At 42.9% G+C, this 26210-nt stretch overlaps 1 protein-coding gene across 2 annotated transcripts in view; it reads right to left on the bottom strand.

Annotated features, from left to right (window-relative positions):
* The window catches only part of LOC311224813 (cyclic AMP-dependent transcription factor ATF-6 beta-like), a 106986-nt gene that overhangs the window by 33993 nt on the left and 46783 nt on the right, over nucleotides 1–26210 (bottom strand). For both annotated transcript variants that reach the window (XM_084309939.1, XM_084309940.1), the window contains exons 3-5: nucleotides 24051–24110; nucleotides 23840–23919; nucleotides 23385–23535 (exon numbers count right to left, since the gene is read on the bottom strand). In XM_084309939.1, coding sequence (XP_084166065.1) covers nucleotides 23385–23535; nucleotides 23840–23919; nucleotides 24051–24110 — 291 coding nt within the window. The remainder of the gene's footprint in view (nucleotides 1–23384; nucleotides 23536–23839; nucleotides 23920–24050; nucleotides 24111–26210) is intronic.

The following is a 26210-nucleotide window of genomic DNA, read 5'->3' as shown; positions in this document are numbered from 1 at the left end:
TAGGTCATAAAGGCCACAAAAACAGCATTTTTGACGTTATTTGCTTGCCATAATTTAGGCCATATAGGCCACAAAAACAGCGTATTTCTTGCAATATTTCGTTGTTTCCTATGTCATGTTGATTATCCAGATTGGGTGGTTGGGGGTGCCCGTCTGCAAACAGGTCATGTTACCGCTCAAAGACATCTGAGGGTGGTTGGGGAATTTTACACTTAAAGGTTTTCGCCCCAACTTGCAGATGTGGACCCCCTCTCACTCTCTGACATAATAAATTAGTAAATTACTTTAAGTGTAAGCGTGAAAATGGTCTGATATTACAATTATATATGATGTGTGGTTTTTAACGTTAATTCTGGTTATGTTTAGTCATATTCTAGTTTTCTATTTTCATAGGATGCTACCACTGACTGAGCTTGATGGATCTTGATGTGTATATTGGAAGGGCGTTTGCAATTTATAAGTCCAAATTAGATTGAATGTTTGGGGCTGGACAGCCCCACAGGGGGATTATTATTAATGGGGGGGCCTATAATTCTAATATGTTTTATCATACTCCATTATTCTCAGTCAGAATTTTTTTGTTTTGTTTGGTGTTTAAAACCTGTTCCACCCCACGGGGACGGTACCGAGCCCTTTTGACATTATTATCATATATTAATATTTTTATGAGTGATGCAATAAATTAACGTTTTTAAAATCAAACGTTTTCAAGTATTATTATCACTACTATGTCACAAATACATGTAGAATGTAAAATGTTAGGTTGGCAATAGTTTAGCAATAGGTTAAAAGTGCATTTATATCATTTTAAGTTTTTATTTTCCACTCGTGTTTTGACCCGGAAGCGGAAATGGAAATTTTGAACCATGGGAATTGGAATATTTTTGCAGCCATTTTGAAGAGGAGATCGCTGTCTATCGTTCAGTGTCAGAATTTCTCCGTTCTGCACTTCCTGTGGTCCAATATGGTGTTTCAAAGTTCAGCGTTCTGAATGAATCATATCAATAATTGTTATGATTCGCGATAATAAGCTACAAAAGGTAACGTTTTTGACAAATATTGAAATGCAGTCAGTTTCTCCACACTATTGTAATCATGTAGGAATAATTAGATCTGAAATTAGTTACAAAATGATTACACTGGGAGAAATAAAAAAGTACAGTCGATTACATTAAATATCAGTATATGTTATTATGCACGCCTGGTGATACTATATCCAAATTGAACTCTGCCATTTGAAAGATACTATATGTATATATATAAATGTGCGAATTGGCTATAATAAGGTAATGTATAAGCATATATTCTATATTCTATAATAATATTTCAAATTGCATTGGTCCGGATGGGAGAATTCAGTACTGTATATACAAAACCTTCAATTTGATCATCTTCCCTTTATTAATTTCCTTAGATCTTTTGTACACATGATCTCAAGAGGGCACTGAATGAGCTCAGTGGCAGTTTTTTAAGTTTGGTCATTATTATCATGGTTTTATTCACTGTCAAAGATGAAAAGAAAAATCATAATTCATATTTTCCTTTGTTTCATCAGAATTTAAGCAAGCCTAGTAATAGACACAATATTTCTGACACTGAGAATACATTCATTGAGGTCCATAGATGTTCCTAGATACCAAGAATATGCAAATAGTCCTTGTAGAAGTGGAGCAATATTCCATTTACCTAGGTATACATTTTATGCAGATTTTCACCTGGGGTGGAACAGGTTAAAAGTTTAATTAGTTATGTATTTGGTGCTTAAGAGCACCACAGGAGGGATTATGTCGGAAATTAACGTCAGGCTTATATCATATATAAATATATTAGTTAATTAGGAACATTGATTAAGTTAAAAGTCATTGATAAATAGGATTACAGTACAATCAGCATCATAGATATTTGAGAACACTATGGTTGCCTTTTACAATGAGAGGCTTTTAGGCCAAGGTTACAGGGGCCCCCTTATCTCCAGAAAGGTGGCTGGCCGGCGGGGGGGGGGGGGGGGTGCCTGTGCATTTTCCTGTTACATAACCGAGCTGGATCATATGGGAAAGGACACAGGTGTCTCACACTTGATTGGTCAGCCAGCGAAGACACCCTAGGTGAGACAGTATATCAGACCATTTTAGAATAGAGGGAGAGAGCTCCTTGGCGACTCTGCTATACACTGCATTGCTGTCAACAAGCTTGTAGTGATCCATGGACCACCCGATAATTCATGTAATTATGCTTTCTGATTATTCAATAAATACCATACATGATGTTTGAACTCATTGTCCTGTGTCTAATATTTTGTCCTGATTCGAGGAACAACCAAATCTTTCGACAAAACCGTTGCAGTATAAAACAAACTGGGTAATAATAAACATTTAACTTCATTAGCTGAGATATTCTAAAATAATTTAAGCCATTCTGCTTTTCTGTGTGTGTGTGTGTGTGTGTGTGTGTGTGTGTGTGTGTGTGTGTGTGTGTGTGTGTGTGTGTGTGTGTGTGTGTGTGTGTGTGTGTGTGTGTGTGTGTGTGTGTGTGTGTGTGTGTGTGTGTGTGTGTGTGTGTGTGTGTGTGTGTGTGTGTGTGTGTGTGTGTGTGTGTGTGTGTGTGTGTGTGTGTGTGTGTGTGTGTGTGTGTGTGCGCGCGTGTCCCATATCTGATCTTTGGAAAGACGTCAGAGTAGTTTGATAGTATTTACTGAGGATTGCCAGATAATGTTGATATTTAGACCTAAAAAAATTATAATAAATGTATACATGATCATGCAACATTAAAAAAAATTGTTGTAGGAACGGTTTGGGAGAGGGAGGTAGGTAGGGAGGGGTTTTAGATTGTGTGTTGTGAAGTTTTGACTTCAGAGAGAGAGAGTAAAGTACTGAAAAAAGGTACCGTTGGGTGCTGGCTTTCAATGTGGCCGTCGGCAGGACTGGAGGGGGAGAGAAGTAGTCAAATAGATTTTCAATGTGCATTAACATCTAAACTGTGACTCAATATTCTACCTTTAGCATTCTGCATGACTATAACATGATCATATGGCTGCATGTCTATAACATGATCATATGGCTTCATATGGCTGCAATATATACCCCTGTGAATATTATTGCACGGATCGGAATACGCGTGGGAGTGTGCGTGTGCGCTATGATATTTTGCAACAGGTTGACGTAATGCGAGTGCTGATAGAGAGAGAGCAGAGAACGAGCGAGCGAGAGAGAGGGAGAGAGAGAGATAGAGAGGGAGAGAGAGAGGGAGAGACAGATAGAGAGAGGGAGAGAGAGAGGAGAGATGCTCCGAGAGTCGGGAGTGTGTGTAAATGCTCCGAGATGACTCGAGTTGCAGTGTGTCGTTGTCTAATTACACAACTACATGATATAAGAATCACAGAGATGGAGATAGCGTTGAACCCATGGCTTTAATGACGTACCCCCAACCTGGCACTACATTCATATGACCTGTAACGTATGACAAGAGGGGTGTATGTAGACTAACGTTAAGTAGTCCCTGTACTAAGTCCATACATTACACATCCTCCCCCTTTAGCTTAACGGTAGGCCTATATAAACACAAGTAATAACAATAATTCATAATAAATGTTTCCACAATAAATGTATGGCCTACATCAATCCTTAACCAAATGTCTATTAACTATGACATTATGTTTTCAAACATGTCTGAATACACAAACAACAACATCAAGTCTCTGAGGCTGTTTACGCTGCCTCTCTGGGTAGCGTCTCACTGGCTCGCTTGAGCGGGGAACCAGGCTGTGGAGACATCTCAGGTGGTGAGGTATCAGCACTAGAGCTCTCAGTTTCGGACAGAGCTTCGGTGGGTAGTGCTGAGCAAACTGGATTGTCTATTTCCTGCTCAGGTGAGTCCAGGCCAGGTGACACACTGTTCTGTAACTGAGTGTCCAGGATTTAGTCAACATGACGTCTCCATACATCATCTCCCATGTCCACAGTAGGGCTGTCCCCGACTAAGGATTTGGATGGTCGACTATGATAGGCCAAAATTTGCCGTTAGTCGACTACTAATCAAAATAAAAAATACAAATACAAAATTATAATATATTTAAAAAAAATTATTTAAATTTTTTCATTCCATTTGGGCTGTGGGGGGTGCTTAATGTCTGAAGGAGTCGACTGAAGGCTTCTTGTCCTCTGCAAAAGCATGCAAATGGTCCAATGATGGATACATCTTGATATTTGTCTAGTCTGTGTGTTCATTAGATGGGTGAAATCCTCTTTCAGTGCCTCTGTGCCTGTTTTCGTAGGCAGTTAGCCTCTGGTATGCGTGCCATTAGCGTTAGCCACGCTTCTAGGCCTCTTTTCTTTTGGAAATAATGATAGAAAAATGTAATTATTTTTTATAAAAATTGTTTTTTTTGTTTTTGTATTCGACTAAGAGGTTGGCAGTCGACTACGGCTCCTTTCGACCGATTAGTCGACTAATTGATGAATATGGGTCAGCCCTAGTCCACAGTATACATCAGTGTTCCATCACGTGAAGAGATTGTTCCAGTGTTCCACTTGTCCTTCCGATAATCATGATCGAGAACTGTCTGTCCTACTTTGAAGCTCCTTGTTGGTTTGTCGTTGAGATGTTTGAACTGTTTGTCCTCCACGTCACACATCTGGTTTGAGAAGATCCATGTGAGATCTCAGGTTTCTTTTGAGAAACAGCATCGCTGGCGTCTGGTTGGTAGTGGCGTGTGTGGCATTGTGATATGCAAAGAGGAATTTGTCGATTCTGTGCTGGATCGGTAGATCTTCATTATCCATCGCTTTGATTGTTTTCTTGAATGTCTGCATGAATCTTTCTGCTAAGCCATTTGTGGCTGGATCGTATGGTGCAGATGTGAGGTGCTTGATTCTATTTCTCTTTACAAACGTCTGGAATTCATCAGAAACTAACTGGCATCCATTGTCTGTGCATATCTGTTGTGGTAAACCATTCCTGGCGAACATAGTCCTCAGCACAGAAATGGTCTTCTCAGATGTAGTTGACTTCATTTTGATCACTTCCGGCCATTTTGAATGCGCATTGTGAAATAATATATTGATTTCCCAACTCATGTAAAGACACCCCCCTCCCCTCCCCTTAATCCCCTATCCTGTGTCCCCCCCCCACCCATTTTACCTATCAAATGGGACCTCCTCCCCCCCCTTTTCACTATATAGGGCTTCTCCCGACAGCATTCAGGATCTCTGCCTGGGTGATTTCAGCTGACCGCCATTCTCTCTAACTACTATGTATATTTCTATCTGTCTGGTTAATAAACCTTGTTATTAACTGAACCTCGGTTGACTGAGAACATTCTTCAGGATATCCACAATATCCCACAATTGGCGTCTACGAACTTGTGATGGACTCTTTGCGTCCTCCCGGCATGCTGTATTGTTTCATCTATTCAGAGAAAAGTGAGTATAATAGAATGGTCGACCAAATATATGGCAAGGAATTAAAACCTTCCCGCTTTTCTCTGTGCCAGGTGAATATTACGGTATGTTGTCAATATTGAGATCATGGCTTAGTGAGAGTAATGTGCATTAATATATCTGATCTGTATTGTGAATCGTTACGGGGGAAACGCGTGTACCCCGGTCCTTATCAGGCGGTTCTGAGAGGATTTGCTGGGTTGTAATGCTATTTCCGGTCGAGCTGGTGCAGACCAAAAGCTAAGGCACACCATAGGTTGTTGGATTGCTATCCCTAGTCTAGCTGGTGCAGACTAAAATATAGGCAACAAGGTAAGATACGTAGGCTTAGTAGACGTGATATCCTTGGAAAACGCTACTCTGTTAGAAACTGTTCTATGATTCTTCTGCAATAGGCGGGAAGAACGACCGAGAGCTGGTAGAATCATGATTAGATTTACCAGAGTATCGTTGTAATATTCATAGTTTCAACCTCAAACTAAGCCTACGATCTCTTCCATTCCTGAAAACGATGTATTCGGATTAGGTGAACCATTTGTCATTACAGATAGGCGGGTAGAATAACAACGGGACGTTCCGGTAGGACGTTAGTCCTACATTAAACGGGACATTAGTCGCGGGTGTTCCGAGACCGTGAGTGTTGGTAAAATGGTATATTGAATCTACAAAATATCGCTGGTAAATTTCGAAGTTCAGGTTCGGTCGTTATGCTTTAATGACGATGTATAGGTAAATCAAGGGTATCCAAGCCTTATCGCAGCATGGTGCTGGTCGATTAAACGAACAGCGATCCGATACAGACCAGGTATACACACACGTTATCTTTTATGTATTATGTTTGTTTGTTTGTCTGTTTAAGTTTCATTTGTATGTGCACAGTATTATAGAACCCGTCGTGTTGCTTTATTGAGTTAAGAACCAGCTGATATCACGCCGAGCATTGGGCGACGAGTTAACGTTATACAGGACATAACTTTGTTTTCATATACAAAGATCCTATATCACTCGGGATAGTTGTGCCCATACTGATAGTGTGTTTAGACGCTCATGAAGCGATAGTCTCGGGTGCAACTCACGCGACATGCTAGGAGAGTGACTTCCGGTGTCAACAAAGCGTTATATTGACTTCCGGGTTATCGAGTACTCGTGGAGAGTTTGAATGCGCTATTTCCGAGAAGAATGGAACGCGTGAACGTTGCTTGGAGCGATGACGTCACACGGTGTGCGCCATGAAGTTATGAGTTTGATATGAAGCTATCCGTGGGCTAACGTGAAGTTTAATATGCCCGAGGCCGAGGGTGTATGAAATCCACGTGTAGTATCTGTTTTAAATTTTATGTGTATGTACACGCTAATGGAACTTGTACTTTAGCGAGATGCAAAAAAAAAAAAAAAATACAAAAAAGTTTTTCCACGGTTCCATTGTCTCAGACCACCGGAGAAACGCGCCGAGCGCTGCATTGACGACACGTAGCGTGTTACAGCCTCAACCACTAATCTTAAACTATCTTCAACCGAATAGAGGATGGAACATATTCGATTGAAGATACACATAAACACAAAAGGGGGCAAATTATAAGGTTATTCAATAACTGAACTGAACTATGAGGACGACGTCAGCACAACAGCTTGTCCGGTGAGTATGAAACAAACCTTGATACCGCAGGACATAACTATCGTCACAGTTACAGTGAATTACAACTATCTCAGATCACTTGAGGTTTAGGTTGCTTTAATATACACGTTATAAGCAGGGGTGCAGTGCTGGGCATACGCGGTCAAACGACGTTTGGGCTTCGTCACTGAGGCAGAAGTATGCGCATCCTATTATTATGCAAAGTCTAGGTGATAAGTGCCGGCCGGCCACACAAAAATGACTTGTCGCGCCGTATACCCCGGCCGCCGGCACTTATCACCTAGACTTTGCATAATAATAGGATACCGACAACCAAATACAAGCCCTGTAGGTGGGGGGTTGCTTGATCTCCCGACTGGAAGGATGAGACAAGTTGTATCATCTGTTCTGTGCGCAACCGAGGGAACATGTATGCGCGCGCGCGTGCACACGCGCGTGCGCGGGAGCGCGCGTGCACGTGGCGTTTGGCCTTGGCCCATATTACGACTGCACCACTGGTTATAAGTCACATAAAGCTAATCTCAATGTCTGTCTCAGATTGTTGCATCTGTGAGTATAGCCGGTCTGATCTTAACTGTGTTGTGTTTTGTCGATTCTACCCCTGTTAAGGGATCGCCCTGAGTGGGAGTTGAACCCCGATCTCCAGCGTCGCGGGCGGCATCACAGACCACTATACCAAGAGGTGAATCCACCTCTTGCTACTGGGTCTGGATGCCTATGGGGAGTGAGTTTACTTGCAGTACCGCTTAACGTCCACAGCCACTTTACTTACTGTACCTCGTGACTGTGGATAGACTGCGGTACCTCCGTTACACTCACCCCCCTAAACTCACTCCACCCAGGGCATCCGGGTCACGGCACCACGTATAGCCGGTCTGATCTTAACTGCGTTGTGTTTTGTCGATTCAACCCCTGTTAAGGGATCGCCCTGAGTGGGAGTTGAACCCCGATCTCCCACGTCATGGGCGGCATCACAGACCACTATACCAAGAGGTGAATCCACCTCTTGCTACTGGGTCTGGATGCCTCTGGGGAGTGAGTTTACTTGCAGTACCGCTTAACGTCCACAGCCACTTCACTTACTGTACCTCGTGACTGTGGATAGACTGCGGTACCTCCATTACATGAGCACACCGGTAGACTAGATCATCATAAATAGGTGTCTACATCTTAGAATCTACGTGAGGCTAGTGATAAGGCAAATGTGCTAAGTTTATTCAACAAAACATTTCTGTTTTAAAACAGTGTATGTTTTAACTCCCACGTCTCTATTGTTTTGATACAGGGTACCATAAAGAAGTGTGTATCAAATATAACATATTCCACAACGTTAGCTTTGACTTTATAACCTTAGAATACTTTGACACAAACTATAGAGTAAAACAGCTCCCCAAGCAGAAACAATTTATGAGTAACACACTTACTCCCATTATAGGCGATTAGACCTTATAAGCTTTTACAATTATGTTAAAAAAATAAGAGGTTTAGATCAACAAGCAGGTTATATTCACTTGAATTAATGGGTTTATCTGAAGAAGCAAGGAAAAATAACTGGCCCTCTCAATTATAAAACATATTAAATAGGATTGTAATCAATTGGATAGATTTGATCTAAAAGCTAAAGAAGGAATAACAACAACCTTTCTATAGAGATAATGAATAAATGCAGATAATGTTTTTAGATGAGAGGCCAAATCATGCCTCCTCTTTTCATGTGTGTTGAGCACACAGGCAGTCAAGGAGAATTCACTCAGACGAAAACAAAAGAAAAGAGTGGGAAATTAACATGTTTTTTTGTGATTACAGGAACCAAGCAGACAACCAAGAGGCAGACAGATTTAACTATAAATTGAATTACAGAACAGTGTAAACACACAAAAGACTGAAACTCCAATGATTTGCATGTGAATACAGACAAGACATTGACTGAGAGATACCAACTGCAGTCATGTAAATTGAGACCCCAAATAATCTACATTTGAACACGAGAATCAGCTGAAGATGGTGTGGAGCTGAAAGACAATGCAAATAGCTAGAGAGGACTCTGACCATACCTAGAGACTCAACTTAGTATAGTATAAATGCAATGTTTTAAAATGAACATACCCTTGTTCATTTATCATGAATTAGACACAGGTGATGATGTTGCAGTTATGAAAGGCTACTTATTTCCCATACTAACAGAATAACTAACCAGTGTTTTCATCATCTCTCTGGTCAAAAAGGCACACGAATTAGAGATATGATTTCTGATTAAAACCCAGACAAAGTAGAAGTGCCCAAGATGAAAGATTAATGATGAAAACAACTTAACTTGCATGCTATCTCCTCCCTCTATTCTCTGCTTATAACCACTAAATCCTTGCTATTTCAAGTACTTTCCATGACTGCAAATATCAAACCGCCAGGAGCTACACAATGATTATCAACATCCACAAGGTGTACATTTACATTGATAATTTAGCTGACACTTTTATCCAAAGCGACTTACAGGTTCTGTGCGACAGGGCACAACTCTATCAGCTGAGTAACAATGTTCATCAAAGTATTGAGTGCTACAGTGTAGGTTAGTTATTAGGCCAAGTGCATGACAGTAAGGTTAGTTAGGGGTACATTTTTATTCTTGGTGTATTAGAGGTAAATTAATTAATGCTACTTAGGTAGACGAGACAATGAATGAGTATATTCCATGCAAAATACCTGGCTGCCTAGAGGTTTTCTGTTGTTTTGTTTTTCTCTATGCTAACATTTTGACAAACAGCGGCGAGAAAGTGGAAAGAGAACCAGAGAGGTCATGACCCAAACACCCTCCAAGATATGACACCGTTAAGGACAGGTTAGTAAGAAGATGCATCCACTCAACGGTAAGTTCAAGCAAATCACAAAAATAAAGAACATGCATAATGGTATTACACAATGAATTGAGTTACAGTGAATTGAACTAATCTTAAATGATTTTCCTCTTTAGCAGAAAGGTGTTGAAATATATATATGAGACATTTTCTAAGGCAGTTTTTAACATCCTCAGATCATATTGGTGAGAGGACAGGATGAGTGAGAAGGAGTGACGCGTGATTGAACTGAACCACGAACGACAACGGGACCAGACAGAGAGGGACACAACCAGGGCGAGGACAGCAACCGTGGGAGAGCCGCCATCCAACCCAGCCCACACGACACAGAGTCCCCAAAGGAAGGGGAGCAGAGACAGGAAGGACGACATGTGGCCTCACCCCGGCGGCCCACGACAGACCAAACCCATCACCTGCAGAAGGGAACTAGAGCCCCGACCATCAAGGTGGATTCCAATGATAAGATTGTCATCCGTGTGAGAGAGAACGTCCCGATGACTGGCCACTACACCGGCAAACCCTCGCCCTCCATCAAGTGGTACCGCAATGACAAGGAGTGGATGGCGACCTGAACACACAAGAAATGCCTAACACTTATTGTCCACATTGTTATTTTTTTTAGATTACTGTCTTACTGTCTGGCGCTGCCACACGACAGACTCACAGAAACATCAACTGAATGTACGATACAAGACCACCACAGAATAATGCACCCCTGGCAGAGAACAGCTTGTCAACAGCGAAGCGACATCTGTCAGATTCAGGCCTCCACAAACAAGAACTGTTTCACAAATTTCATATGTAGCTGGAAAATTATGAACTAAGAATGTGATGAAATACAATCAATAAGATGGCACTAATACATTTTATAATAACAAGCAACAATGGAGTGCTAAAGGAAAGAATGATCACAGAGTCACATTACATCACATTTGAACAACCTTAAGTGCCAAAATTATATTGTTAAATCAGTTGGTTTGTTGTCTCATAAAAGAAGACACCAAGTGTTGTTTTTGACCATTGATAGTATTAAAGGAGCTCCTATCTATACGGAGCTACTGAGCAGTTTGATCCCGTAGATAGACTGGCTGACGCGCTGTTCTACTTGTCTGGTCTGATACCAAACAGTCCTTTGTCTCAATGATACATGCAGGCAGCTTTACTGGGAAAATGGTATTTATTTTCCCTCACCGTGCCAGCAGAATGTCTTCTTAAACTGATTAAATAATAATGAATACAATAACTAATTACATACAAACATTTCGACCTGTGACCTGCGTCGTGCGTGCGTGCGGTCAAAAACCATTGCCCTTTCCGGGTCAAAACTCCTCCTCATACAAGTGTACCTGACGCTTAAATAAAACAAGCGCCACCCCCTGGTCACATAAATCCACTGCACATTAAATCCATTTGGGCCTTTACAGGTAGTATATGCACAATATACTAGAACAATGCATAAAACCTTTTATCTAAATTATATACACATGTAGTTTAACACGGGTAGCATAATCATCTTTTATATATATATTTTTTTTAAATGTTCTCTTTATATACATTAGCCACTAAGGTAATGTCTATTGTAAATATTACTATGTTTGTATGTGTACAACCATGATCTTAGCTCCCATATATATTATCATGAAGACACTTATCATGAAGACACTTGCCAGGCCAAGATATAGGCACAACTAGAGCTTCTAATGATTGTGTTGTCTGGTGTTTGATATCAGAGTTGAGGACCACTCATTGATATAGGTATTTGAGATTATTAATAAAAGAAAAGGGTGATATTCCCACATCTCTGATATCAAAATAACACAGACTTTAGTCCAGTCAATCAAATCATGAATCATGTATGTAAATATTTCTATTTTAAACTGTTATGCCAACCACCAAATTAAGGATTTGAATTAATTTTATTCAATAATCCGGTAAACCAACTGATCACGTTGGCAAACATTTTCATTATTTTAATTGTTTTCTATTCATTCATTATCATTACAACTATCTCATTCTTTTACCATGTCTATTCACTTTTCAATATTTTGCTTGTTCCAAATAATCCTGGTATATTATATATTAATCTCACCCACATTATGAAGAGAAAAACGGACTAACTGTGGAATAATATATTGATTCCCCAACTCTCATGTAAAGACACCCCCCCTCCCCTTAATTCCCTATCCTGTGTTCCCCGCTCCACCCATTTGACCTATCATATGGGACCTCCTCCCCCCCTTTTTCACTATATAGGGCTTCTCCCGACAGCATTCGGGATCTCTGCCTGGGTGATTTCAGCTGACCACCTGAGGCGAGAGCCTCAGCCATTCTCTCTAACTACTATGTATATTTCTATCTGTCTGGTTAATAAACCTTGTTATTAACTGAACCTCGGTTGACTGAGAACATTCTTCAGGATATCCACAATATCCCACAGCATCTACAGCGATCAAGAACATTGAGTCTTTAAATGGTCCTGCGAAATCAAGGTGTACTCGTTGCCACAGTGATGTTGCCCATTCCCATGGATGTAGAGCAGCCTGTGGTGGTACATTCTGCATCTTCTGACATCCGGGGCAGCTCTTTGCCATGTCCTCGATTTGCTTATCGATTCCTGGCCACCACATATAACTGCGGCCCAGGCTCTTCATCTTTACGGTTCCCAGGTGTCCTTCATGTAATGCTTCTAACACTCTGGTGCGCAGCTTGGACGGAATCACTACTCGTAAACCAAACATCAGCGTTCCCTGGCACACTGACAGTTGCTCTCTCCTCGCTGAGAATGCTGGATACATTGAGTTACCGTGTTGTGGCCACCTCTTCACAGTGATGTCATAGATCTGTGACAGTGTGGGGTCATTGCGTGTCTCTTTTTGGATGAGAGCGTTGGTCACTGGCAGCTGGTTGACGATTGCGGTGTGAAACACCTCTGCTGGGTCTACAGCTGCGGCTGTCTCTGCGGTTTGCAGGGGTAGACGTGACAGTCCGTCAGCATTCCCATGCTGTTTCGTCCCCTTGAACTCGATGTCATACTGATGTGCCCCCAGGAAGAGTGACCACCGATGTAGCCGCTGCACCGTCATTATCGGAACGCCTTTCCGGGGATTGAAGATAGATATGAGAGGCTGATGGTCTGTCAGAAGTGTGAACCTTTGACCATACAGGTAGTGGTTAAACTTCTTGACCCCCCATACGAGACTGAGGGCCTCTCTGTCAATTTGAGCGTAGTTGCGCTCAGCTTTAGTCAATGATCTTGAGGCAAAGGCTATTGGCTTCTCTGAGCCATCTGGAAACGTATGTGACAACACCGCTCCAATGCCGTAAGGTGAGGCATCACATGCTAACTTAATGGGTAAAGACGGATTGAAGTGAGCGAGTACTCCTGAAAAGCCTTCTTGCAGCTGTCAGTCCACTTCCAGTGTGTTCCTGCCTGAAGTGTGTTCAGAGGGTGCAGCACAGTTGATAGATTGGGTAAAAACTTGTGATAGTAGTTTACAAGTCCAAGGTAAGAATGGAGCTGAGACGCATTCTCTGGTGGTGGTGCTTTAAGCTCACAGCTTCAATCTTGTCCTGAGATTTGTGTAGGCCGTTCTTGTTGATCACGTGTCCGCAGTAGGATATTTCCTTTTTGAAAAACTCACATTTTGGTTGGTTAGCTCGAAGTCCATATTCCCGCAGCCTTGTGAGCGCCTGTACCAGGTTTGATAGATGCTCCTGATCATCCTTGCCAGTGACAAGAATGTCATCAAGGTAACACTGTGTACCTGGGACTCCTTGTAGTACTTGGTCCATTGTCCTCTGCCAGATAGCTGGGGCTGAAGCTATACCAAACACAAGGCGGTTGCATTGGTAAAGGCCTTTGTGTGTGTTGATAGTCAGATACAGCTTTGAGTTTTCAACCTCCATCTGAAGGTAAACTTGAGCCAGGTACATTTTAGTGACAGGGAGGCGAAGATGTTCTCTATAGGAGCCTCTATAGGGCTGCACGGATACTAACTAAAACTAGAAAATTTGATCACATCACACCAGTTTTGTCCACCCTACACTGGCTTCCTATTCAAGCCCGATCTGATTTTTATTTTTATTTTTTTACTTTTTTCTCCCATTTTCTATTTTTCTCCCATCCCAATTTCGTATCGTCCAATTCTACACTCCCCTGTCTCAAACGCTGTTAGGCCATGCCTCCCACAAGCCGGCTGCAATGTGGACAAAGCCTTACATCACGTGTCCCCTCCGGTACTCGAGGAAGCAGCCGTCGCATCTTTTCACCTGCACAGCGCGATCTCTCAGCGGCGGGGGTCTGCGTGGGAGGGACACGCCGCCCCTGTCGCTTCCTGATTCTGCTGCGCAGGCGCACCAACCGACCTGTAGGAGTCGCTGTCCACAACGTCCGATCCCCACCCATCAGCTTTCCCACCCCTAACACTGCCAATTCTGTTAGTATGAACGACCAGCCAAGCTGATAGCAATGCGGAGAGCTGGGCTCGAACCCAGCGTCTCCTGCATTGGTGGCCAGCGCCTTTCCCACTACACCACCTAGCCGCCAAGCCCGATCTGACTTTAAAGTGCTACTCCTCACCAAAATTTTTTTAAATGGGCTTGCACCGCTCTATCTATCCGATCTCATCTCTCCATACTCGCCTGCTCGTGCTCTGCACTCACAAAATGCGGGGCTTCTATCGATTCCTAGGGTTAAAAAGAAATCCGCCGGCCACAGAGCCTTTTATACCGCGCTCCCTACCTGTGGAACAAATTACCTGCCGTCGTCAGGGGCGCCTGCTCTGTCGAATCTTTTAAATCCCTGCTTAAGACCCATCTTTTCTCTCTCTCCTTCAACCTACTCTGATCTCACCTGGTCGGGGACTGACTCTTAGATTAATCTGTCTAGTTTAGTTAGGATGTCTATTTGCTCCCATGTCTGCTTTTTTGCAGACATGGGAGAACCCTTTTAACCTCTGTCTCAACCGGTCCCATGGAACAGCTTCATACTGTCTTCTGTCTGGCCTGCAGTGCTGAACCTTCTGTGTGGCTTCTCCTGCCCCACGGGGCATACGGCCCTGAGCTATTGTCTTGTACCTCATCCTGTATCCATACACTTGCAGTAGCTCTATCTATTACTCAATTTCACAATTTTCTTATATACTATGATTCTACTGTCACCATGTATGCATATGCTCACTACATGTATTTATTGCTCCATCTCCGCCAACTACAAACATGGAAACTCTCTAACCCCTGTACCAACCCCCCCCCCCCCCCCTCTCTCTCTGAGTGCTTGTCTCATAGTGCTGACCAATGTGGTGGATGAAGGAGAGAGAGGGTACAGGGTACTACATGGTACTACATGGTACTACATGGTACTACATGGCACTACAGGGTTCTACATGGCTCTACATGGCTCTACGTGGCACTACAGGGTACCACAGGGCACTACAGGGTACTACATGACACTACAGGGTACTACAGGGTACTACGGGGTACTACATGGTACTACATGGCACTACAGGGTACTACATGTCTGCTCCTTTGCAGCACCACAAACATGGGAACTCTCTAACTCTTCCCCCCCCTTGAATGGCCCTTCTAAGGTTTCTCTCCTCCACACTGCCTGTGGAGCTTTTTTTCCCTATTGTTAGGTTTTAGTGAGTTTTTCCTTACCTTCGCGTGGGGTATGTCTGGGAGTGCTTGCATTCTTTCATTTATTTGCATCCATCTAAAAATGTTTGCACCTTATGGTGTTCTTGTTCTGTTCTTGACTTATTGTTATGTTTTCTTCTTGACTTGTTTAAAGAAGATCTGTACGGCCCATGGGGACATTAACGTGTGTTGTTGGGCCCTATAAATAAATTTGATTTGATTTGATTTATGTGTTGGGGTCTTGGCCAAGATTGCAGTGACTGTTCTACGTGCACCACGAGGCCATGGATCAGCTTCTTACCGTCTTCTGTCCGTGGTCTGTCAACGTGGTTTCATTGCTGGGTTAAGTACTTCTATTCTATTCACATAATATGCTTACTAAATATATCTATTATATTCACATATATGCTTACCACTTGTATCTATTGCTATGTCCGCCCATCACAATCACGCAAGCTGTCTAACGCCTATCCCATGATGAAGACCGGGAGGATGCGACCCTCTCTGCGCCGCCCCTTTGCCTCAAATAGATCCGTTATCAGCTCTATCTTTAATCTTTCAAAATGTTCAGTTGCTATTGCTATCAGCTATATCTTTAATCTTTCAAAATGTTCAGTTGCTATCGCATGCACTTATCTGTGTTTCACTACACATATGAGTGCATGCCTACCAACTGTTCGCCTGTTTTACTGCAACACTACTATCACTGACATCTAAGAAGGGAGATCCCCCCTTGAATGGCCCTTCTAAGGTTTCTCTCCTCCACATTTCCTGTGGTGCATTTTTTCCTATTGCTAGGTTTTTGTGAGTTTTTCCTTACCTTCGCGTGGGGTATGTCTGGGAGTGTTGCATTAAATTTTTTTGGACTTTATGGTGTTCTTGTTTTGTTCTTGACTCATTGTGATGTTTCTTCTTGACTTGTTTAAAGAAGACGTGTCCGACCCATGGGGACATTAACGTGTGTTGTCGGGCCTTACAAATAAATTTGATTTGATTTGATTTGTACGGTGTGGAGCACTGAATTTACAGTCACTTTAAAGTCCCCACAAATGCGCACTTTACTTTGACTTCCTGGCTTTGTGTCTGTGTTTTTCTTCATTACTGGGACTATGGGCGTCGCCCATTCACTCCACTCCACCTTGGACAGCACTCCTGTCTGTTCCAAGCTTTTCAACTCCGCGTCTACTGCAGGGCGGATTGCATAAGGCACGGGCCGGGCTTTGTGAAATTTCGGGCTTGCATTCTCCTCTACCTCAATCTTTGCCTTCATACCTTTTAGTGTTCCCAGTTCCTTTCCGAACACTTCATGTGCCTCTGCGAGTATCTTTGACAGTCTCCCAGACGTGGTGCTCTACTCATCTCCTGCTGACACACACAATAATTTAACAGCATGCCAGTCCAGTTGAATTTTTGTGAGCCACTCACGGCCAAACAGCGGAGGACCCCCATTCGGCACTAGCGGACTGGCCATTGGGAGCACCGGGAGTTTTCCTGGTGGCCTGGCAGACTGGCATGGCCTGGCTGCCCTGACAGACTGGAAAATGCTTTTTTTATTTAAAATGTTTTATTTGTTTGTGCCCGCAGTTAGGCCACTGAACTCCGAAGCAGGCCAGGTCAGCAAGCATACGTGTTTCTATTTGCGCGGATATGTGCTCTCTATATAAGTTCAGGCAAGCAGGCAGGAATGAGTTAACTTGACATTCACAACCCAGCGCAAGTCTTGCCAATCTCAAACAAGTCTATTGATTTAAAACATGAGAAAATCGACTGCCGAAACCCGGAGATATGAAAGTTTTGGATAGCTCTAGAATGGGTGAAGACAAACGTCGGACTGAAATTGAAAGAATGAGACGAAAGCAGGGCGCAATCAGAGGTGTTATTACGCAGGTTTTGAATCAGATGGACATTGAAATTGACAAGGAAACTCTGAATGTTGATCATTTGAGCAGTTTATTGGATGTACTGGGAGTTAAAGAAGACAGTTTGTTGGAACCTGACCATGAAATAGAACAGCTATAACTCTGACGGATGATTTGGATGCTGATATTGAAGCTGCAGAGATGTAAGGAATGCGTCGTTATGTTGACGGCAGCAGCGCAGAGGGTGAGTGATGTAATGAATCGACTACAGTAGATCAAAGAGAGCGCCAGTGAAGTAGAGAAATGTAATGTAACGTGCACCGGTAAACTTCTATATAAAGGACACTTTCGTATTATAACCCGACGTTTGGACAATCCATTATTTGGAAAGTAGTTATTCTAACGTTTGGTGTAGTGTATAAAACTTGTATGGTCGTGTTTTGTGACAGCGTTGCTGTCCATGGTGCTGAAGGTCGCATTTATACTAGTGTATACAGCGCCGCAACAGTGCCACCAAGTGATACAACGCAGCAAGATACAAAACAATTGTCGGGGGGGGGGGGGGGGGGTATGGGCCTGGCCTGCCTGAGTCAAATTCCCGGTAGGGAATTTGTTCGTACTTTGGTGGGAGAAACAATCCCCACTACCACGATCAGAGTTTACCAAAATCAAAAGCCCTGGGTAGATAATATCCGTCCGTGAAGCTCTGAAAGCGCGCACCACATAGCATACAACGCCGGGCTCGTGGCAGGCAACATGAGTGACCACAAGGTGGTGACATGCAACGTGAGAAGGCCAGTGAAAGAAGCAAAACGGCGCTATAGGAATAAAACTGAACTTCAGTTTGAACAGGCTGACTCCAGAGCTATGTGGCAGGGCCTCAAAACGATGACAGATTACAAAGGCACCTCCCTCAAACTGAACAGTGACATCTCCTTAGCAAATGATCTCAATACTTTCTATGCGAGGTTTGAGGCTGGGAATAACAACACCAGCCTACAAGCCACGGCAATGGGGGTGGGGGGGGGTCTGCTGATGGAGACTCAGTGTTCAGGGTAACAGAGCATGAGGTGAGGAGGACCTTTAAAAAAGTGAATATCAGGAAGGCAGCAGGACCGGATGGCATCCCCGGCCGCATCCTAAAAGTCTGTGCCGACCAACTGGCCCCGGTATTTACTGACATATTTAACCTGTCCTTAGAACAGGCTGTCATCCCCACCTGCCTGAAGAAGTCCACTAGCATCCCTGTACCTAAAAAATCCAAGCCTGCTTGCCTCAACGACTACCGCCCTGTAGCTCTCACCTCCATAGCCATGAAGTGCTTTGAGAAGCTAGTAAAGGGCTACATCTGCTCCTCCCTCCCCATCAACCTGGACCCCCTGCAATTTGCATACCGCCCCAACAGGTCCACGGAGTACGCCATAGCCCATGTGCTGCACACAGCAGCATCACACCTGGACAAGAGGCAGGGGAACTATGTGAGAATGCTATTCATCGACTACAGCTCAGCATTCAATACCATAGTCCCCTCCAAACTAATAGCCAAGCTCAGGGACCTGGGCTTGAACTATGACCTCTGCCAGTGGGTCTTGGACTTCCTGACGGGCAGACCCCAGGTGGTGAGAGCAGGCAACTGCACCTCCTCATCCATCACCCTCAACATAGGGGCCCCCCAGGGCTGTGTTCTGAGTCCCTTCCTCTGATTGTGGACTTTAGGAGGTCGGGGTCAGGGACTACAGCCCCCTCAGCATCGACGGGACACCGGTTGAGAGAGTGAACAGTTTTAAGTACCTCGGAGCCCACATATCCGAGGACTTGACATGGACCACACACATTGACAGTGTTGTGAAGAAGGCACGACAACGCCTCTACTTCCTCAGGCGCCTAAGGAAGTTCCAAGTCAGTCAGAAGATCCTTAAGAACTTCTACTCATGTACAATAGAGAGCATCCTGACTGGCAATATCACCTCCTGGTTTGGGAATAGCACCGCACAAGACCGTAGCAGACTACAGAGAGTGGCATGTTCAGCCGAACTCACAATTGGAGGGGGGCTTCCCACTCTCCAGAACATTTACAACAAGCGGTGCAGGGGTAAGGCTGAGAGAATTATCAAGGACTCCAGCCACCCAAACAACTGCCTCTTTGAACTGCTGCGGTCAGGCAAGCGATACCGGAGTCTCATGGCAAGCACAGAAAGACTCAGAAGAAGCTTCTATCCCCAGGCCATCAGGTTGCTCAACGAACAATAACACTATGCAACAACCATCAAATGCACTCACAACACACACATCCACACGCACACACTCACTTTAAACAAACAACACACTGCAGCACCCACTCTCCACACTTTAGAACACCTAAACACACTTTCTATTTATTGGTAAAGGATTTGCACTACAACCCATACCTCAGTACACCTTACTGTAAATTGTACCTAAATTGTACCTCATCCAATTTCTGCTTTGCACTATATAGTATATTGTATATTAGTATATTGCATAGTATATTGTATATTGTATGGTAACTCAGTTACTTCTATTCTGCATCGAACAAATTGTACATATGTATATACTGAACACTGTGTCTACGTATGTGACTTCTATTTTTTACTTCTATTTTTACATGCTATACTATTTTATTTCATACATATCTTGTCTAGCACAGTCTCTGGAGCGTAACAGAAAGAAGCATTTTGTATAAAAGTATTCTGTACTTCTCGGGCGCCCCAGTGGCGAACCACATAGCGCGCTCAGCCGCGACACGGCCGACCCGGGTTCGATTCCCGAACCCGTCGTTATTTGCCGAATGTCTTCCCCCCACTCTGTCTCCCATTCCTCCTCTGTCTCTATCTACTGGACTGCCCAGTAGAAATAAAGCGATAAAAACGCCAAAAAATAAATCTTAAAAAAAAAGTATTCTGTACTTCTGTATGACAACTATTAAAGAAACTTGAAACTTGAATTATGGTCCCAGTCCGCCACTGCCATTTGGTATAACATACATGTCCAGCTCCTGCGTTTTGTCTTTGTATTTCACTGTGACCCGCATTTTCCCTTTTGGAGCCACACTTTCTCCGGTGTAAGTCTTCAGCAACACCTTTTTTTTTAAACAAATGTTTTTTATTTTCCCTTTTTTAACATAAAACTAGAAAAGCAATACAGTAACAGTAAAAATCAATGATAAATCACAGGACAATGACAGAAATAATAATAACAATAATGACAGTCCAGTAACGCACAATTGGAGGGGGGCTCCCCACCCTCCAGAACATTTACATCAAGCGTTGCAAGGGCAAGGCTAAGAGAATCATTAAAGACTCCAGTCACCCGAACAACTGCCTCTTTGAACTGCTGCGGTCAGGCAAGCGATACCGGAGTCTCAAGGCGAGCACAGAAAGACTCAGAAGAAGCTTCTATCCCCAGGCCATCAGGCTGCTAAACGAACAATGAATGAACACTACACAACAACAACCACCAAACGCACATAACACACACATCCACACGCACACACTCACTTTAAACAAACACACTGTAGCACCCACTCCACACACTTTATAGCACACACCCACTTTAAACAAACACACTGTAGCACCCACTCCCCACACTTTATATTTATGGATGAAGGATTGCACTACAACTCGTACACCTTACTGTAAATTGTACCTAAAATTGTACCTCATCCCATTTCTGCTTTGCACTAGATAGTACTGTACATTAGTACACTGCATAGTATTGTATATTATATGGTAACTCAGAACATTGTACATATGTCTATACCAAACACTGTGACCTCATTTTTCTTCTTCTAAATTACATGCTATATTATGTTATTATGTTATTTGATACTATCTTGTCTAGCACAGTCTCTGGAGCGTAACAGTAAGAAGCATTTTGTATGAAAGTATTCTGTACTTCTGTATGACAACTATTAAAGAACTTAACACTTTCATCGCCGAAAACGCTGGAACTCGTCTTTCCCCGCCATGCTCATTCTGCCGAAGACGCCGTAACACGTCTTTGATATCAATATTTCAAAAATCTGTGATCGAAATCATATTTCTCCTCCGGGGACCTGAGATATACTGCTGAGCTCCACTCAACTGTCTAACGGTTCAAGAGCGCCATCTGGTGGCCGATCGGCAGATCGGCCAACAGGAAGTGACGCGCCAAACAGGAAGTGCTCATCCATATTTCGCCGGGCACTCGCGATCGTTAGCCGGACTCCATCTCGACACACTGGATAATCAATCGCTCGCCCTAACTCAATAAACAACGTTATTTGGACGTATATAGTATTATACAACCTGGAAATGGTTCATCTAGATCAACATCCCATAATCGAAAACTGTCTACTCCAAGCTGATCGTCCAACGGCGTGAGGAAAATCCAGCGTTATTTTCCAACGTGTTCTTTACTAACTGGTCTGATGACCATATGACCCACACTAGATGAATGATATAACGTTGCCCACTGAATTATAAACGACCCCCCGCCCATCCGGTCAAGATCAGATGATACGTAGTAACTTCTAGAAGTACCTCTAGTTGACATTTTTTATCTGGCACCGATCGCTACCAAACTGTATTTGATCATCAATATAATGCATTTGGGGCTATAAATCAAGTTCTGGAGAAAGCTGCAGAAAACGATAAAAACATACTTATACTTTAGACCATATTTTAGTATGAATATGTGAATGAAAAAGTATAACGTTGCTACAACCTGAACAATAGATATAGGACATTGAATGGGCCATAATAATGTCAATTTAGCAATAGAATTTAAAAAGTTATAGCCCTGCAAAGAAGGGGAACTTCTCCATTGACAAATAGAGCTGGCTAGGGATGGTAAATTATTAATTTAACCATGGCGATCAAAGTGTTAAATCAAAATAAATGTAGATTAAAAGACATAAAAATAATAAATACAATACAATACATGTGCTCTTGCTCGCTCTTCCTCGCTCTTTCCTTTCCTTCCTTCCCTCCCCCTCCACCCCCCCCTCGGGACCCCCTCTTGGACTATACATCCACTATTCCATTTAACATCAGAAATTACAAGTTCATATGCTTCCCTTTATCTTCTCCACCACAGCTAACGATAGGTTATGTATATAACCTAGTTATATTAGTATTGGCTGAGCGTCCCGCTCTAGCCTAATGAGATACCCCTTATCTCCTAGTACCTACTGTACACCACCACGAACAACTTAATGCACCCATACCTGCCCGGGCCCCGCCCCTATGGAGGCGTAGCCTATAAGACCATGGTTATGGTCACCAAACACTCTTCCTCGCCAAATCTCGTTCCAGTAAAAGATCCCTCAAAAGGGAACTCAGGGCCGCGTATAGCGGGACGCTCAGCCAATACTAATATAACTAATATAACTAATATAATAATCACGAAGATGGAGATAGCGTTGAACCCATGGCTTTAATGACGTACCCCCAACCTGGCACTGGATTCATATGACCTGTGCGTAACGTAAGCATGCATGACAAGAGGGGTGTATGTAGACTAACGTTAAGTAGTCCCTGTACTAACTCCATACATTACACAGTGTATGAGAGCCTCGAGTCTCTCTCCCTCTCTCCATCTGTCTGTCTCTCCCTCACGTTCTCTCTGTCGATCTCTCTCTATCAGAAGTGTCAGTGACAGGGAAACCGCTTTCGCATTATTTTCACTTGCTCAGTTGTTGATTGAATTGTTGATTGTGGGCGGTGGCTACAACCAGGGGCTGAGATATGCAGAGCAGTGCCTAATTCATGTCAGTGGGGGAGGACCTTGTCTCATCTGAACTGGAGGAATGCGTAAAAAATGGAATTTGCGACATATACAACAGTGTTGATACAACCCCACATGGCTAAACACTGGAAAAGGCAATTTATAAGATAGTTCCCCTTTAAAATATTACCATTACAGACACTTACACTGGAAACCTCCCCCTGAAATCAAACCTACATACCCGTGGCCTGCGTCTCCATTCCAGGGACAGCCGCCGGTGTCGGCGTCTGCGGCTGAGCGGCTGTGGTGGACGCCACTGTGCCCAGCAGGGGGGACAGCACGTCACCGAACATGTACGGAGGAGTGGGCGGGTTCTCCCCTTTAACAGTGACCTATAGGGAAGAGACGGTGTCCAGCCAGTGACGAGGAGTCAACAGGGTATCTGCAGGCTTCAACAAGGTGACTTTAAGACTTTGTAATACCTTTAAGTCTACTTGGAGCTCAATTTAATACCAATTTCATGACCATACTAGCAAAAAGAAAGCATAGCGACACTGAACTGGCGTCTGCACTTGCGCGCCAATTTAGATTCTCACACGTTCCATACAAGCTCTCGCCAGTCGCACCAAGCTGCCGGTATTCAACGACTCGAATACAAAACCATTTCACATCACACACACGCGCACACACACATACTTGTGGGTCTGGTGATGTCACAGAGTATTCTGATGCCAATGAGGATGCAGGAGAAGGAGGCTCCGCTTTCACCTGGAACACTGAACACACAAATGATAAAATTATAAACAAACAAATTAATAAATATGAATAATAAATAAATAAATAAATAAACAAATGAATAAATAAAGTAATAAATAACCCTAGTCTCTAGCAGGTAAAAGGCACTTACACATTTCCACAGGTAACGGCTGTGTTATAGTAATTTCATCTTTTATCACAGGGCCGTCACCTAAAGGCAAGAGGGAAAACAGAGGGAGACAAGACGGGTCATTCAGGGTCACTCAGAGTCACCAAGATGAGCTGCAGGGACCTTACTGATGAGCCCAAAGCAGCCCCTTAACCACAACATACCGTAAATCCTCAAATATAGGACGGGTCTTCTATTTACCTCAGCTGCAAAGAGCACCAGGCCTTTATTAGAGAGGCAGACCTTAATTTCTAAAAATTACACTCATAACCCCTTCATTTTCAGACTTGTATTGCATTATTATTATTATTATTATTATTATTATTATTATTATTATTATTATTATTATTATTATTATTATTATTGTTATTGTTATTGTTATTATTATTATTATTATTATTATTATTATTATTATTATTATTATTATTATTATTATTATTATTATTATTATTATTATTATTATTATTATTATTATTATTATTATTATTATTATTATTATTATTTTTTTTTTTTTTTTTTTTTTAATACGTACATTGTCTGTCTACATTTATTTAGACTAGCATTGGTTTTTAAATATTGAGTGCAGTTGAGTAATTGTGCGATTAACGTAATTCACACACTGAAGTTGGAACTGTCTATAGGTTGGGGGGTCCGGGGACGATTTAGCGCAGGCCCAGACTGGCCATCGGGAGCACCGGGAGTTTTCCCGGTGGCCTGGCCTGCACAGATAAAAAAATAAAAAATTATAAAAAAAAAAAAATTATATCGCGGCGCGGCGCGATAGTTTTTAGATAACCAGGTGGGTGGGGAACAACCAGGATTTCACTGTCTGCCACAGAGTTGGAGAACTATCTGACTGACTCTCTCTCCCTCACGCGGACACACACACACAATGGAGCCGTGCTGCCGCTTGTGATTGGTGGAGGCGGGACCAGGCGATACAACTGATTGACAGTGGAGGCGGCGAATGGAATGGCAGATGGCACACTCCCAAAAGGAGTTGTTAAATCTGACATTACAAAAAACAATATCTGGTGGTTATGATTGGGGCTGAAGTTGAATAAACAATTTATGAAAGAGAGAATCAAAATAATTCAAAGATAATTCAAAGATTACACAGTTTTGCCACATTGGCTACAAACATAATCACTGCAAAGTTATCAAACAAATAAGAATCTGATCAGACACAAGGGTTAAGTTGTTGTTCCCTTTCTAATTTCCTCAAAAACATCTAGTCTAGTTAATGTGATCAATATTATTTGACAATTGATGGTTTTTGTTGGAAATTTCAGTCAGTGAGCTCATACTTTGAGCTAATTTTATAGTTAAAATGATTGAGACAACGCAATCTTCTGTCTTCATTGTGCATGCATGCGTGTGCTCACCACACGTGATACATGTGTCACTATTCTGGCAGTGGCTACTGTTATTATAGTATTGTAATGAAAGGTCTGTTATGTAATGTTTGTGTAAAGGGCTATTTTAACTGTTAAGATAAGATATTCCTTTATTGATCCCCTTGGGGAAATTCAGGCATCATAGCAGCATGGGGGGGAGGGGTACAGGTAGTAAAACAACACAGTGTACAGGTAGTAAAAACAACACAGGCAGTGTAAACAATTTGGTCAATATGGTCAATATATTTTACTATCTGACTAGCTGAAGAAATATTCACATTATTCACAGTGTCACATAAGGTGCAGTATGCATAAGGTAGTGTTATAATTTACTATCTACTGAGTATACATTATTCACAGTATCCACTGAAATATACATTATTCACAGTATCACAGTATCACAGTATCCACATAAGGTGCAGTAAGCCTAAGGTAGTGTAGGTTGTCCTCCTTGGGTTCCTATAAGTCCCAGGTCAATGTCTGGTAGCAGTCGCTGTCGCTGCCCCCTGTTGTGGAGCCTGGAGGCTGCTAGTCGCTGCCCACTGTTGTGGAGCCTGATGGCCGCTGGTATGAAGGACTGTCCGAGGCGGTTAGTTGAGTGTCGGGGGGGAATGAGTCTGTGGCTGAACGAGCTTCTCATCTTGACTAGCTCGTCGTAGAGGGGGTGGTAGTTCTCCATGATGGCAGCCAGCTTCCTTATCATCCCCCTCTCTGCCATCACCTCAAGTCTAGGTAGCTCGACTCC

The sequence above is a fragment of the Notolepis coatsorum genome (genome assembly GCF_963971535.1).
Source record: "Notolepis coatsorum genome assembly, chromosome: 3".
NCBI classification, from domain to species: domain Eukaryota; kingdom Metazoa; phylum Chordata; class Actinopteri; order Aulopiformes; family Paralepididae; genus Notolepis; species Notolepis coatsorum.
This window is presented reverse-complemented; position numbering and strand designations above follow the sequence as displayed.